The sequence below is a fragment of the Rhinopithecus bieti genome, unplaced genomic scaffold, assembly GCF_001698545.2.
Source record: "Rhinopithecus bieti isolate Rb0 unplaced genomic scaffold, ASM169854v2 scaffold_16601, whole genome shotgun sequence".
NCBI lineage: Eukaryota > Metazoa > Chordata > Mammalia > Primates > Cercopithecidae > Rhinopithecus > Rhinopithecus bieti.
The window spans coordinates 1,673,380-1,690,223 of NW_016808732.1; the positions used below are offsets into that span (position 1 = coordinate 1,673,380).

General features: G+C 54.0%; 1 protein-coding gene across 1 annotated transcript in view; it reads left to right on the top strand.

Annotated features, from left to right (window-relative positions):
* The window catches only part of WFS1 (wolframin ER transmembrane glycoprotein), a 37,281-nt gene extending 29,490 nt beyond the window's left edge, over positions 1 to 7,791 (top strand). Inside the window, 3 exon segments of the mRNA XM_017887095.1 lie at positions 5,158 to 5,943; positions 5,945 to 6,058; positions 6,060 to 7,791. Coding sequence (XP_017742584.1) covers positions 5,158 to 5,943; positions 5,945 to 6,058; positions 6,060 to 6,989 — 1,830 coding nt within the window. The 3' untranslated portion in view covers positions 6,990 to 7,791.
* Positions 7,792 to 16,844: the final 9,053 nt, after the last annotated feature.

Below are 16,844 nucleotides of genomic sequence, written 5' to 3' on the forward strand. Positions count from 1 at the left end.
TGTGTGTGCACACACTCCTGAACACTTCCGTTTCCTCCGTGAGCCTGTCCCTGTCATCTGTGGAAGGCTCGGTCTGTGTGTGTAGATGTGCATGCACACACTCATAACACTCCCGTTTCCTCCATGAGCCTGTCCCTCTCATCTGTGGAAGACTCAGTCTTCCGGTTGCTTCCAGGTGTTCTGGTCCTCCGGAGCTGACAGCCAAGGCTCTTGGCAGATGAGGGCCACATTCTGGTGTTGTTACCCAGTTGCCATTCACCTGGGATCCCTCCTTGGCCCTCTGGTGGGCCGGGTGGAGAAAGCCTGCCCCAGGGGTTTGTGGGGCTGGTGCTTCCCCGAGGCCCTGAGCTCGTAGGGTGCAGCTGCCACTTCTTGTCTGTCGGTGCTCCAGCCTGGCTGTGTCATGTAGCCCCTCAGTGGACTCTGGACACGCAGCCAGGCTTCCCTACCCCATGTGGGGCCACCCCTAGGCGTCCACTTCCTGGTGTTGGTCCAGGCCCCTGGCACTTCTGAAGATGCCCAGACCCTGCTTCGTATGCCACACCATGCTGCATAAGCACTGGCACCATGGCTACTTTCTCCCACATCCCCTCCAGTCCCTCTGCCTGGCTGCCCCGTGTTCTGGCAGGGCTCAGGGCCTCTTGAGTTCTGCACAGACCAGGCAGGCATAGGGGCTTCACCCCATCCTGATGCTGCTCCCAGCATGCCTCCCTCAGCCCTCTGCTCCTCTTGGCTGTGGTGAAGGCCAAGAGCTGCTTCAGACCTCAGCGCTGTGTGCAGAGCAGGGAAGCAGGACCCACAGGTTGGGGGAGGGCAGCCTTTGGCCGTGGCTGTATGGGATTGTGTGCCTATTATAAGTACCATGGGGGGCGTGCGCTGGTGTGTATGTATAGGTGCACACGTGTAGGGTAGGTGTGCATATGTGCACGTGTGTAGGGGTGGGTGTGCATGTGTGAGGATGCACGTGTAGGACTGGGTGTGTACGTGTGTGCACGTGTGTAGGGGTGGGTGTGCACCTGTGTGAATGCACGTGTGTGTAGGGGTGGGTCGCGTGTGTGTGAATGTGTGCATGTGTATAGGGGTGGGTTGTGTGTGTATGTGTGTGAATGTGTGTGCGTGTGTAGGGGTGGGTTGTGTGTGTGCATTTGTAGGGGCGGGTTGTGTGTGTGTGAATTGTGTAGGGGTGGGTTGTGTGAATGTATGTGTGTAGGGGTGGGTTGCATGTGTGTGTGTGCATGTGTAGGGGTGGGTTGCGTGTGTGTGAATGTGCGTGTGTAGGGGNTTCCGCAGCCCGCCTTCTTCATGGGTCCGCTCGGCCACCTGTGTGGTGATGCTGCTTCCTGGTTTCTCGTGGCGGCAGAAGGGCTGATCACCGCGGGCCCAGACAGAGAGCTCTGCAGTGTTCTATTCATAGAAGCAGACTCCTCGCTCATTTTTAAAAGTTCATTCTTTTTCCGTCTCCGGAGTTGCATTTGTTTGAACCTTCTCTGCAGAAAAGGATACTGAACTTTTTAATCCCATGTCAGAGGAGGGTCTTGAGTGGGCACTGCAGGGAGCAGAAATTGGGGCTTTAAAAAGAGAATCGTTCCCTGGTCATTAAGTTCAGGTGGATGGCCAGCCCCTCCACACTGTCTGAGCAGAGGCAAGATGCCATCCGACATAATGTTCTAGAATCTTCCTTGTCTTTTAAAGGCCCTCTCAACCAGGTGGCTGTATGTGTTCCTCTAGGCAAAAGAATGTGCATGGCTTTGAGTAAGACGGGATTTCAGATGAATTTTTACCAAGGCCACCCCCTTGCTACCATGGTGGTCATGCGTGAGACAGTGGTAGTAAGCAGCGGCGGGCCGGGCCACCTTTAGTTTTCCTGCTGTTAGCAAGGCCCCCACACAGGGATTAACTGAGCAGGCTGCCGGCTGACGCACATGTTGACTCATTTCTAGCTGTTGATTTTAGCCGGCTGGCCTGGCATCATACTCCAGGGGCTCGCCCCAGACAAACCCTGGAGTAGGTTGGTTTTCATAAATGCCCTCTGGCTCTCTGGCAAGCATTGGAAATGCCCTCAAACCCTGTAGTGCCTGGTCTTCCCTAGTCATCCCTGGCCATCTCCTGGCAGTGTGAGCACCTCTCCGCTCGCGGAGAAGGTTGTTGACCCCAGAGAGAGCTGGGGGAGCTGTTAGCTGCTTTAATCATTTATTTGCTTGTTACAAAACAGAGATTGAGTGGACTGTCACAAATATATACGAAGCAGCAGAGCTGTTCCCCCATACGTGTAGACGTGCATGCACATACTCCTGAACACTTCCGTTTCCTCCATGAGCCTGCCCCTCTCCTCTCCTCTGTGGAAGACTCAAGTCTATGTGTGTATTTGTGTGTGCACACACTCCTGAACACTTCCGTTTCCTCCGTGAGCCTGTCCCTGTCATCTGTGGAAGGCTCGGTCTGTGTGTGTAGATGTGCATGCACACACTCATAACACTCCCGTTTCCTCCATGAGCCTGTCCCTCTCATCTGTGGAAGACTCAGTCTTCCGGTTGCTTCCAGGTGTTCTGGTCCTCCGGAGCTGACAGCCAAGGCTCTTGGCAGATGAGGGCCACATTCTGGTGTTGTTACCCAGTTGCCATTCACCTGGGATCCCTCCTTGGCCCTCTGGTGGGCCGGGTGGAGAAAGCCTGCCCCAGGGGGTTTGTGGGGCTGGTGCTTCCCCGAGGCCCTGAGCTCGTAGGGTGCAGCTGCCACTTCTTGTCTGTCGGTGCTCCAGCCTGGCTGTGTCATGTAGCCCCTCAGTGGACTCTGGACACGCAGCCAGGCTTCCCTACCCCCATGTGGGGCCACCCCCTAGGCGTCCACTTCCTGGTGTTGGTCCAGGCCCCTGGCACTTCTGAAGATGCCCAGACCCTGCTTCGTATGCCACACCATGCTGCATAAGCACTGGCACCATGGCTACTTTCTCCCACATCCCCTCCAGTCCCTCTGCCTGGCTGCCCCGTGTTCTGGCAGGGCTCAGGGCCTCTTGAGTTCTGCACAGACCAGGCAGGCATAGGGGCTTCACCCCATCCTGATGCTGCTCCCAGCATGCCTCCCTCAGCCCTCTGCTCCTCTTGGCTGTGGTGAAGGCCAAGAGCTGCTTCTGACCTCAGCGCTGTGTGCAGAGCAGGGAAGCAGGACCCACAGGTTGGGGGAGGGCAGCCTTTGGCCGTGGCTGTATGGGATTGTGTGCCTATTATAAGTACCATGGGGGGCGTGCGCTGGTGTGTATGTATAGGTGCACACGTGTAGGGTAGGTGTGCATATGTGCACGTGTGTAGGGGTGGGTGTGCATGTGTGAGGATGCACGTGTAGGACTGGGTGTGTACGTGTGTGCACGTGTGTAGGGGTGGGTGTGCACCTGTGTGAATGCACGTGTGTGTAGGGGTGGGTCGCGTGTGTGTGAATGTGTGCATGTGTATAGGGGTGGGTTGTGTGTGTATGTGTGTGAATGTGTGTGCGTGTGTAGGGGTGGGTTGTGTGTGTGCATTTGTAGGGGCGGGTTGTGTGTGTGTGAATTGTGTAGGGGTGGGTTGTGTGAATGTATGTGTGTAGGGGTGGGTTGCATGTGTGTGTGTGCATGTGTAGGGGTGGGTTGCGTGTGTGTGAATGTGCGTGTGTAGGGGTGGGTTGCGTGTGTGTGAGTGTGCATGTGTGTAGGGGCGGGTTGTGTGTGAGAGTATGCACGTGTGTGTAGGGGTGGGTTGCGTGTGTGTGTGAATGTGCGTGTGTAGGGGTGGGTTGCGTGTGTGTGTGCGTGTGTAGGGGTGGGTTGCGTGTGTGAATGTGCGTGTGTAGGGGTGGGTTGCGTGTGTGTGTGCGTGTAGGGGTGGGTTGTGTGTGTGAATGTGCGTGTGTGGGGCGGGTTGTGTGTGTGTGCACGTGTGTGTAGGGGTAGGTTGCGTGTGTGTGTGAATGTGCGTGTGTAGGAGTGGGTTTGTGTGTGCACACGTGTGTAGGGGTGGGTTGCGTGTGTGTGAATGTGCGTGTGTAGGGGTGGGTTGCGTGTGTGAGTGTGCATGTGTGTAGGGGCGGGTTGTGTGTGTGAGTATGCACGTGTGTGTAGGGGTGGGTTGCGTGTGTGTGTGTGTGAATGTGCGTGTGTAGGGGTGGGTTACGTGTGTGTGAATGTGCGTGTGTAGGGGTGGGTTGCGTGTGTGTGCATGCGTGTGTAGGGGTGGGTTGCATGTGTGTGTGAATGTGCATGTGTAGGGGGTGGGTTGTGTGTGTGTGCGTGCGTGTGTAGGGGTGGGTTGCATGTGTGTGTGAATGTGCATGTGTAGGGGGTGGGTTTGTGTGTGCACGTGTGTGTAGGGGTAGGTTGCGTGTGTGTGTGAATGTGCATGTGTAGGAGTGGGTTTGTGTGTGCACACGTGTGTAGGAGTGGGTTGTGTGTGTGTGCACGTGTGTGTAGGGGTGGGTTGCGTATGTGTGTGTGTGAATGTATGCGTGTGTGTAGGGGTGGCAGGTGGCCTGGCAGCTGCTTCTCAGGGTCTTCTGCCACAGGGAGGGCAGTTCAATCGGCCACCCCGTGCAGTTGAATGGTGTCTTTGCTGGGAGAGTGGTGCTGGTCCCTCTGCCTGTGTCTGCATTGACCTCCCTTTTCCTGACGCTTGCTCTGCTGCGCCTCCCAGGACTGCCTGCGGCTTCCCCTCCTAGAGCCCAGCCTCATGAGGATTGCCGTTTCCCTTCATGGAGGCTCAGGGAGGTGACGTCCTTGCTGCAGTGCAGAGCTGGGTCACAAAACCAGCTCCCAGACAGGCATCTTAGGGCTCCATCATCTCTTCATGTGGGTGACCCTGAGGGGAGGCAAGTGGGGAGCCCGTGGCTGCTGGAGGTCTTGCAGGGAGAGAAGCACACATGCATCTGGTCACGCTGGCAGAAGGTGGGGAGCCAGGCACAGGACAGAGAAGGGCTCCAGGCCCAGAAGAGGGAGGCCCACAGGGACCGCGAGCGTGGGGAGGGCCACCTGGAAAAGGATGGAGGGAGGACTACTAGGATGGGGCCGGCGACGGGAAAACGCAGGGGTGCATGTTCCTTTTGCCCAGAGGCAGGGTGGTCAGAGGGAGGCGTGAGGTGGGAGCGGTGGGGGTCCTGTCCTAGCCTGGTTCCCACATACCGTCTTTCCCCTAGGTGGTCAAGTACCCCCTGCACGCCATCATGGAGATCAAGGAGTACCTGATCGACATGGCCTCCAGGGCGGGCATGCACTGGCTGTCCACCATCATCCCCACGCACCACATCAACGCCCTCATCTTCTTCTTCATTATCAGCAACCTCACCATCGACTTCTTCGCCTTCTTCATCCCGCTAGTCATCTTCTACCTGTCCTTCATCTCCATGGTGATCTGCACCCTCAAGGTGTTCCAGGACAGCAAGGCCTGGGAGAACTTCCGCACCCTCACTGACCTGCTGCTGCGCTTCGAGCCCAACCTGGATGTGGAGCAGGCCGAGGTCAACTTCGGCTGGAACCATCTGGAGCCCTACGCCCACTTCCTGCTCTCTGTCGTCTTCGTCATCTTCTCCTTTCCCATCGCCAGCAAGGACTGCATCCCCTGCTCGGAGCTGGCTGTCATCGCCGGCTTCTTTACTGTGACCAGCTACCTGAGCCTGAGCACCCACGCAGAGCCCTACACGCGCAGGGCCCTGGCCACCGAGGTCACCGCCGGCCTGCTGTCGCTGCTGCCCTCCATGCCCCTGAATTGGCCCTACCTGAAGGTCCTTGGCCAGACCTTCATCACTGTGCCTGTCGGCCACCTGGTCGTCCTCAACATCAGCATCCCCTGCCTGCTCTACATCTACCTGCTTTACCTCTTCTTCCGCATGGCGCGGCTGAGGAATTTCAAGGGCACCTACTGCTACCTGGTGCCCTACCTGGTGTGCTTCATGTGGTGCGAGCTCTCGGTGGTCATCCTCCTGCTGGCCGGAGTTCCACCGCCTGGGGGCTGCTCCCGTGCCCTCCATCGGCTACTTCCTCTTCCTTTCTTTGGCCCTCCCCATCCTTGGTCGGCCGCGCCCCCTGGCGCGCGTGGCTGCGAGGTCGCTCGGCCCGGTGGTTCATGTCTCTGGAGCTCACCAAGATCGCAGTCACCATGGCGGTCTGCAGCGTGCCCCTGCTGCTGCGCTGGTGGACCAAGGCCAGCTTCTCCGTGGTGGGGATGGTGAAGTCCCTGACGCGGAGCTCCATGGTCAAGCTCATCCTGGTGTGGCTCACGGCCATCGTGCTGTTCTGCTGGTTCTACGTGTACCGCTCAGAGGGCATGAAGGTCTACAACTCCACACTGACCTGGCAGCAGTACGGGGTGCTGTGTGGGCCACGTGCCTGGAAGGAGACCAACATGGCACGCACCCAGATCCTCTGCAGCCACCTGGAGGGCCACAGGGTCACGTGGACCGGCCGCTTCAAGTACGTCCGCGTGACCGACATCGACAACAGCGCCGAGTCGGCCATCAACATGCTCCCGCTCTTCATCGGCGACTGGATGCGCTGCCTCTACGGCGAGGCCTACCCTGCCTGCAGCCCTGGCAACACCTCCACGGCCGAGGAGGAGCTCTGTCGCCTTAAGCTGCTGGCAAAGCACCCCTGCCACATCAAGAAGTTCGACCGCTACAAGTTCGAGATCACCGTGGGCATGCCATTCAGCAGCGGCGCCGACAGCTCGCGCGGCCGCGAGGAGGACGACGTCACCAAGGACATCGTGCTGCGGGCCAGCAGCGAGTTCAAGAGCGTGCTGCTCAGCCTGCGCCAGGGCAGCCTCATCGAGTTCAGCACCATCCTGGAGGGCCGCCTGGGCAGCAAGTGGCCTGTCTTCGAGCTCAAGGCCATCAGCTGCCTCAACTGCATGGCCCAGCTCTCGCCTGCCAGGCGGCACGTGAAGATCGAGCATGACTGGCGCAGCACCGTGCATGGCGCCGTGAAGTTCGCCTTCGACTTTTTCTTCTTCCCGTTCCTGTCGGCGGCCTGAGGATGGTCCGCCGTGAGGAGCTTCCAGTGCATGTTGCCGTGAGGCCCTTCCCCAGTGTGGCCCCAGCCCGACAGGCGTGCACCAGTGCCGTGTGTGCCCACGTGTGCAGACCTTGGCTGCAGAGACCTTGCGTCCATGTGTAGATTGCGTGGACCCCGACAAAGGGGTGGCCGCTGTGTAGCTCTGTCCACTGTGAATGCCGAGTGTGTTGGGAATTGCATGCCATCTCCACCCCGAGCCCAGCCTTTCTGAGTGACGTGGGTGTGCCAGGCTAGACTAGGAGGTTCCTGTGTCTCGAAAAGCACTTTACAGATGAGATTCCCTCTCCTCCCCCACCTTCAAGCGCCCTGTTGCCTCTTATTTACTTTTGTGTTGGATTTGTTGTTTAAAGAACCAAATAAGCATCTATGTAAACTCCACAATAGCGTTTCTTATTTCTTTGGTCACTGCTAACCCTTAGCACCCGTTCCCCTTTCCTGGGGGACGTGCACAGCAGCTGGTGCTTATCATGTGGTCAAGGCCCGGCCCCAGCAGAGGCTGGGAGAGGCGGCGCACTGGCGGTATGTCACACTGAGCTCAGCACCACAGGCTGCCTCATGACCCTCCTGTCCAGCAGGTAGTGGGTGAATTTGTGAGGGTCTTGCCTGAATCCATCGGGACTGGGGAAACAGAGAACACTGTGGTGGGGGGTGGGATGAGGGGTCCCTGTCAGTGCTCAGAAGAGCCTGACTAGGTTCAGTGCTGTGGAGCAGAGAGCCAGGGTCCTGAGTGGCTGAAATAAAACCCTCTAGTGGAACCTGCAGTGGTTTCCTTCCTTTCTTTACTGAAAAGAAGTCTTTCTTGTACATGCGCGAGAATCAGCAGAGCCCGTACTCCTGTTGAATGAAATGCAAGTGCGGTCTGAGTTACAAAAGAGCAAGGTTGATATTTCACAGTTGACAGCTTCCTGCCAAAGCCAGACCCTGGCTTCACCTCCGGCTGGGGCATCTGCTGTCACTGTGGGGTGGCCTGGGCATGGGCTGCCTGTGCAGAGACACCTGTGCCGAAGGTGACCATGGAGTGTCAGCCCAGCCATCCTCTCAGATCTTACTGAGCGGAAAGTGCACAGTCACTTTCCGAATTATCTTCGAATTCCAGTTACCCATGAAGCGGAGCCTATAGGGTGATTCGCGGTGTGGGGCTGCCGCCCATGCCAGGGTGTGTTGTGAAACCGCCTCCTGTGTTCCCTCACCTGCCGTGATGACCCCATGGAATTATAAGCAGAACGTAGTCATTCGGGGGTGCCCGAGCAGCTGGAGGTCCCTCAGCAAGCCTCACCCCTCTTGGGCAGCCTGTGTCTGTCCCAGCCCCTTGGGTCTTTGGTGTCTCCCCTGAGGTTGAGGACGTGGCCTATACCTGCTCCTGACCGCCATAGGCTGGGCTGCTCTCTGCTGGGCAGCAGGCCTCGCCTCTTTGCTGTGGGTGGGGAGTGGCGAGTGGTCACACGCTCTGGCTTGGCCACCTGGTGTTGCCGTGCAGGATGTGGCTGCTCCATCTTCCTTGGACAGCACTGGGTGGTGGCAGCTACACCCCACACTGTCCTCATCCTGGCTTGTCCTGCCTGGAGGGGCTGTGTGAAACCACACGAGAGGCAGGAGGTGTCATCACTCCGAGCCACGTGGTGTCATCACTCCGAGCCCCGGGCTCGCCCCTGGGATTCTTTCCCAGGTGGTGAGATGAGGTTGGAGTTCAGTCCCATTTCCTCTCCCCATCCTGCGGATTTGTGAGGCCATGGAAGACCCTTGCCCTGTGACTCTGCCCCCGGGATCCCCACTGACTGTGCAGAGGAGGGAAGCCGCATGATGCGTTCCAAGTGGACAAAGATGACAACACAGCATCTCACAACACCTGGATGAGGAAGATGCTGTAACATCCCTCTTCTGCAGAAGAGGACACCGAGGTTCAGAGTGGAGGCCATAGCACAGTAGCACATGGCACATAGCACAGCAGGAAGGATGGAGCCCCACCTGTCCCCTTCCCCTGGGCCACCACGCTGCCACTCAGCACCGCTGATTAGTTTCTAACCAACCAGCAGAGGCACAGCTTGGAGGAGGAGTGGTGCTGTCTTTTGGGCATGGTCCGGAGTTCCACTCATTCTGCCACAAAGCCCTATACCACTGGGCACCATTTAACACCTGTCCCCAGGCCTCGGTGTCCCGATCTGTAAAATGGAAAGTTCTGGGCTAGGTCAGTGGTTTTCAAAACTTCTTAGCAACACCGTTTTTTGTTTGTTTGAAATAGGGTCCCTTTGTCACCCAGGCTGGAGTGTAGTGGTGCTGTCTGGGCTCACTGCAGCCTCCACATTTGTCCTGGGTTTTACGGAGAGGCTCTCCCCCCTCCGCACCCCCCACCCAGGAAAGAACCTGCCGTCTGCAGAAACAGCAGTTATTTAAGACCCCATCCCGGCCACCTGCTCTGGGCTGGGCCTTCACCCCACGGAGTTGTGGGACAACCAGGGAGGGACCGGGGGCAGAGTCTCACTTTGTTTCCATGAGGTAGTAGCATTTGAGAGAATGAGTCAGGAAAGACCCAACTGGGTGGTGCCATCCCAAGTGCCAGGAGAGGGTTTGGCGCCAGAGTTTCCGAGCCCTCTGGAAGCCCAGCTCCCCAGGGCGTTCTTTCAGGGGGCCTTCACTGTCCATTCTTGGGCGGCGAAGCCATCAGAAAGACCACTCTGCCTCCTTTGGACATGCTCTTAAAGACCAGGCATTCAAACAAGTTCGATTATTCAAATGCTTTTTTCCTTTTTTTTTTTTTGAATCCTACATCATGCAAGTGCACGCCCAAGTGAGGTGACAAAAACCCACATTTCTGCAGATGCCCACGAAGCAGGACCTATATCTCTTGAGTCTGGTACCTGAGGACAGAATCCTGTAACCACCCCAGCTCCCAATCAGCAGGATGGGGTGTCGGGGCTATCAAACAGCCACGTGGCCCAATGCATCTCATCCGGCAGCCCGGGGAAAGCACGCTTTGACGGCCAGGCCCCGATCCGATACATGGTGCTTCCTCTTCATGACAAATAAAATGAACACTCCTTCACTCAAAATATTGAGCCCCTGCTGTGTGCTTCACTCTTCCTGGCACAGGGGATGCAGCAATGCACAGAGAAGAGCCCCTGCCCTGCTGGGAGGGGTGTTTGTGGGGAGATGGACCACGCACCAGTCAGTGAATATAGCACAATAGCAGGTAGAGAAAAGTGCTACAGTCATCTACCGTGAGCGCCGTGATGCTCTGCCCAGTTTCACCAACATTAATGGAGCACCCACTGTATGCTGGACACCATGCATTTTCTCATCCTGGCAGCTGTTGCAAAATAGACAGTTCCCTTGTGAAGACTGTGGGCAGTAGAATCGCAGCCCCCAAAGATGTCCGGGTCCTAATCCCCAAATCGTGTTCCTGTGTTCCCTTCTATGGCAAGAGGGACATTGCGGATGGGATTCAGTTAAAGATCTTGATACCGGGGAGATGAATCTGGACTTTCCTATCCAGGAGGGCCCAATGTAATCTCAAGTGTCCTTGTAAGAGGGAGGCTGGAAGGTCGGGGTGAGAGACTGGAAGATGCCACCCTACAGGCTTCAAGATGGAGGAAGGGACCATGAGCCAAGGAATGTGGGCGTCTCTCACGCTGGAAAAGGTGAGGAGATGGTTCTCGCCTGCAGCCTCCAGTGAGACACAGCTGGAGTGATGGCGTCTGACTGGGCCACTGACACAGCTCTAGAGTCCCAGATTCCCACGCCCCCGCCCCTCTGCATGGCTCCTGAGCCCCTCTCTGAGGTGTCTCCTGGAAAACCCTTGGATTCCTGCTCCCTGCCTGTTGTCCCTGAACGTTGCTGCCTTTTGCAGCTAGTCTGTCCCTCTCTGAGGCTCATGATGTCATCTGACTGTGTGGGCCCCACGCGTAATTCTAACAGCACCCAGGTAAAGATAAAGGGGCTTTGTTGTTTTTCTAAAAAGGACTTTGCTGTTGCTTGAGTCACTCATAACTTGATCAATTATGTGGAGCTCTAAAAGCTTCCCAGTTGCTAGGAAACCGCACCTTGGAGGCTGGCGAACCATCGTTAAAGTTGCTCCTAAACGGTTGAACCTCTCCGGTGACTTTGGAAAGTAGCCTGGGAAAACAAAACAAACAACAAGAAAACAGAAAAGACTTGGGTTCCCTTTTCTTTCTTTCCAGAAGTGATCAAATCAATCAGCTAAACTCACTGCTTCTAGCTTTCCTCTGACTAGATGATGTGCTTTTTTTCTGCTGTTAGCCAGAAAGGCCATTTTCTTCCTATTTTAGTCACAGAATAACCTGTCTCTTTAGGACAGTGGGGTCCTGTGCTGAATCCCACCCCCAAAGATGGAAAGAACGCGGGTGCTGCGTTGTGGGAAGCCCCAGCTGAGACTAAGTGTATAATGGGCTGAGAGCCGAGAGCCTGGCCCAGCAAGCCAGGCAGTGAGGGGACCCGGTACCCCACTCCCCATTTCTGCTGGAGCTGGAAGAGCCCCAAGGACATCAGAGGAGGGAGCTGGGGCTCAGAGCTGGGTGGGGCAGCTGACTACTCCCTGCAGAACACCTACCACCTGCCAGACACTAGTGGCTGATTTGTGGACATGCTCTCAAAACCCTCAGGTGATCTGCCTGCCTCAGCCCCCCAAAGTGCTGGGATTACAGGCATGAGCCACCGCGCCTGGCTTATGATTACTTTTTGTTTACACTGTGCCTAATAATTATCTAGTTTTTTGTCTATTTTTTTCCACATTGATCACTAATTCATTTGTGAAAAATAGAAAATTCGTCTCAATGTGTTAAAACTATCAGATAAGCTCTCAATTTCTGCTTCCCCAGCCCCCGTAGATTTGTTTTTTGGAACTTTCCATCTTCCTGTGTCAATCTGGACTGTTCACTCTCCAGGCCACCACCCAGCTGTCACCCTGGGGACTCCCTCACTGTCACCCAGGTGTTCCCTTTGCGTCTCTCCTCTGTGGTATCCCTGTTTCTGGGATCCCAGATGGATTAGCTAGGAAACAGGCTAGGCTGCTATAACAGAGACCCCCCCCAATACAAACAACAGTTTATGCAACACAGAATTGTATTTCTTTCTCAGGTCACCATCTGAGTAAGTGGCCTAGGCTAGTGTGCTGGCTCTAGGCAGGTTTCTTCTCTCTTGTCGCTCTCTCTCTTTTGACCCACATTTTCTATCCTGTGATCTAAACTAGCTGCTCCAGCTTCTGAAACCGCCTTTGCAAAATTATAACTGAGGAAATTACAACAGTGAAAAAAGTCAGACCTAACTGACTCCATCTTCCTTCTAACCTTTAAGCTGTCCTTGTTCATTCCTGGACATAGGCCAGACTAACTTTGGGAAGGACTTCAGTTCATGGTTTGACTGAAATAAATTGGTAAGAGCCCTTTCCCAAAAAGACCCCCCTTCTTGCCTGGGGTCCAGTCTGCCTTTGCAGGACTAACAAATTAGCTACGAGATTAGAAATTAACAGTTTAGGGGTCATGCAACCTCTGGCTCCAAGAGTCTGAACCTCCCCATATTGCTCCTGGGGATAACATCACCATTGGAAAACCTAAGACCAGTGCTTGAGCTATTTTGCAGACCCTGCACTCAATGGATCAGCCAACACCACCCAGACCAGTAATCAGGCTCAACCAGTTCTACCATTGTACCTAGGAAGAGAAGATATTAAGAAGACCTCACTTCAAACCCCCTGTGATTCCATCTCCAACCTGACCAATCAGCACTGCCCACTTCCCAAGCCCCTACCCACCAAATTGTCTTTAAAAACTGTGATCCTGGCCGGGCGCAGTAGCTCATGCCTGTAATCCCAGCACTTTGGGAGGCCGAGATGAGCAGATCACTTGAGGTCAGGAGTTCGAGACCAGCCTGGCCAAGGCAGTGAAACCCTGTCTCTACTAAAAATACAAAAATTAGCTGGTCATGGTTGCGGGTGCCTGTAGTCCCAGCTACTCGGGAGGCTGAGGCAGGAGAATCGCCTGAACCCAGGAGGTGGATGTTGCAGTGAGTCAAGATCGTGCCACTGCACTCCAGCCTGGGTGACAGAGTGAGACTCTGTCTCCAAATTAATTAATTAATCAAATTAAAATTAACACTCTGATCCCCGAATGCTTGGGGAGACTGATTTTGAATAATAATAAAACTCCAGTCTCCCACACAACTGGCTCTGCATAAATTACTTTCTCCATTGCAATGCCCCTGTCTTGATAAATTGGTTCTGTCCAGGCAGTGGGCGAGGTGAACCCACTGGGCGGTTACCCTTCTAGCACTGTGTCTACAGTCTGGCCAGCATTTAGGATGGGAGGGCAGGTGAAAGACAGGCTTCTCCCCTCTTACCGCAGTGCCTGGAGCAGATCACTTCCATGTCCTCTCTGTTGGCCCAACCTGGCTCTGGCGGATGATCCTGTGTCCGGACAACAACTCCACTGTGATGTGCAAAGGGAAGGTCAGATGTCAGGGACAACCAGGGGTCCCTACCTCATGTGTTTCCTTCTTTCCTGGTTTCGTGTTAGCGATGCACACCCTCCAGCGGCTTCCTGAGAAGTTGTCTTTACACGAATGGGAGCCAGTTTGAAAACTTCCCCACCGTAGGTCCATACCTTTGGGTCGTCTCCTCTCGCAGTGACCTGGGCTTGGTCCTGTGACTTGTTTTGGCCCATGGGACGACAGTACATGTGACACAAGCAGAGACTTGAGAAGCAGGTGTGCCTTGGGGCTTATCTTACTGACCTTGGGAGCTCCAGTGTCAGAGACATTGGAACCACAGTGACTCCATCTTGAATGGGGGCTGGGTAAAATGAGGCTGAGACCTGCTGGGCTGCATTCCCAGGAGGTTAGGCGTTCTTAGTTAACAGGAGATTTACAGATAGGGATTAAGTGAACAATGTTTACCGAACAGACCCCAGACTTAACAAACCCAGGAAATGTCCTGATGTCCCAATACCTTAAGAACAAAAGCATTCTTAGTTTAAAAATAAGTTTGGTGGCTGAGCATGGTGGCTCACACTTGTAATCCCAGCACTTTGGGAGGCTGAGGTAGGCAGATCACCTGAGGTCAGGCGTTCAAGACTAGCCTAGCCAACATGGTGAAATGCATCTCTATTAAAAATACAAAAAATTAGCAAGGCATGGTGGCTGGCGCCTGTAATCCCAGCTACTTGGGAGGCTGAGGCAGAAGAATTGCTTGAACCTGGGAGGCAGAGGTTGCAGTGAGTGGAGATTGCACCACTGCACTCCAGCCTGGGCGACAGAGCAAGACTCCATCTCAAAAAAAAAAAAAAAAGGTTTGCTGTAAAGATTCTTGCAGAAGAGAGATTCTTGCAGAAGAAAAGATTCTTGCAGAAGAGAGATTCTTGCGGAAGAAAAGATTCTTGCAGAAGAGAGTAGTTGCACAAAGATGAACAATCCCTAGTCACCAGCCCTAGTAGCAGAGCACACCTCCCCCAGGATTTTGCGGCTTTGTTGTCTTATATACAAACAAGCACTGTACCTAAGGCACATGCATTCCTCCTCTTGCTCTTGGGAACACCCTACTCTGCCTGTGGACAGCAATTCCTTCTTGCCTTTACTCTCTTAATAAACTCGCTTTCACTTTACTCTGTGGACTCGCCCCGAATTCTTTCTTGTGCAAGATCCAAAAACCCTCTCTTGGGTCTGGATTGAGACCGCTTTCTGGTAACACTGGGGCGATCACAGGGCTGGCCTGGGACAGCCCACTGGGTGACAGAGACGCCTGCTGATGGCATCTGTGTTACCCTGAGCCAACCAGAAAACCTGTGAGTGAGGCTGTTCTAAAACATTCATCTTCAACTCTGCCTCCCAGCCCACACACGGAATTGTAAGAAACAGTCAATGTTTACTCTTTTTTTTTTAAAGACCCTAAATCAAAAGCTAATTGGTACAAAACCCCGCGTGGGTAAAACGTCTTTGTTTCCCTCTCAAGTGTAATCAATAGTTTGAAGGGGCATAGCCAGCATTTGAGGTTCGAAAATTTCTTCTTAGAGTTTGAAAGCAGCGCTCCCTTCCCTTATTGCTGCTGGGAAGCCTGAAGACGTATTCTGATTCTCCTAAGCCATGGTTTACAGTGTTCTCAGTCTCCCTGAGTTCTGATTCCTCAAAGGGATGGCCCTGGAAGTGGGTGGGCCTTCTGCCATCGTGCCAGGCACAGTGGTTTCTTTTCATCTGCAAAGTTTGATTCTTCAGGTCAGAAAAATTTTGAATATTTTCTTGCCTCCATTTTCTTTGTTGAACTCCTCATATCTGTGTGCTGAGGCCTCTTAGAGGAGGTTAGCTTTGTTGTTTATTTATTTATTTATTTATTTTGAGACAGAGTCTCACTCTGTCACCCAGGCTGGAGTGCAGTGGCGCAATCTCGGCTCACTACAAGCTCCACCTCCCAGGTTCAAGGGATTCTCCTGCCTCAACCTCCCAAGTAGCTGGGATTACAGGCGTGCCCCACCATGCCCGGCTAATTTTTGTATTTTTAGTAGAGATGGGTTTCACCATGTTGGCCAGGCTGGTCTCCATCTCCTGACCTCAAGTGATCCGCCTGCCTCGGCCTCCCAAAGTGCTGGGATTACAGGTGTGAGGCACCGCGCCCGGCCGAGGTTATCCCTTCTTCTCATCTGTTTTCTTTGGGATTCTCCTTGATTTTTTTTGTTCTACTTCCTGAGAAATTTCCTCAACCATATCTTCCAATCTTTGCAGAGATCTTTATTTTTGCAATCATGCTTCTAATTTCCATGGTTTCCTTAGAGTCTCCACGTGTTTCCATGGCTATGTTTTCCATATTCTCTTATGTCTATGCAGATATTCATTATCAGAGTTTTGAAAACTATATTCCACTTGGCACTGTAGCTAAAGGTTGCAGCTGTGGAACTGAGCGCCAATAAAGCCCCTGTCCGCAGACCCACAGAACAGCACCTGCCTTCCTCCTGCTGAACCTGAAGCCCAAAACTCCCTCTTGAAAGCCAGAGGCAGGGCCTGGCTCCTGGCAGGGTGCAGGGAAACTTACCCACACACTGTCCTGCTTAGCTCAGCAATTGTGGCAGGTGGGGCGGGGCCTCTCTGGCTTCCTGAAGAATCCAGGTACCCTGTCGTTTCTCTCCCCCGAGGCTTCCATTCTCTGGGACCCTCAGGCATGTCTGTGGGGGAGAACTGAATGAGGAGTTATGTGCTACCTGTGTGATTGTGAGCTAATTCTTTAACCTCTCTGAATCAGTTTCCTCATCTGTATCATATTCTCATGGAGAGTGTGTGTGTGGAGATCATGATGGGCCACGCGCACCTGATGCAAGACAAAACAAGACAACTATCATTACGGAGTGTCGTGTGCCAAGCACTGTGTTTTGCACTATCCAAGTTAATCTTGCCCTTTCTCTCCCACCACAAACCTACAAGATAGGGAGTCCTATTAGCTCCATTTCCTCAGTGATGAATTCAGAGCTAGGGAAAGTTAAGAGCTGAATTAGGAGTTAGAGGCAGCAAACCCTTGATGTGAACCCAGCTTCCCAGTGCAAAGCCCATGGGCATCCCCACTTGCCATATTGCCTCCTGATGGGCTCCACCTCCATGAGATTGGACTCATTAAAAACAAACAGCATCCTGGGCCTCGTTTTTGATGTAACATTTGTTATTTTATTGGAAAAAGCTGGTATTAACATATTTATAGTTTTATTCAACAATTGGGTAATTTGTGAGACACCAAAGAGAAAAAGAATGCACCTATGAGTTACAGAGACCAAACTGATCAGGGCTGACAACTTGACCACCATGTATCCCACACCACGACCACCACCACCAC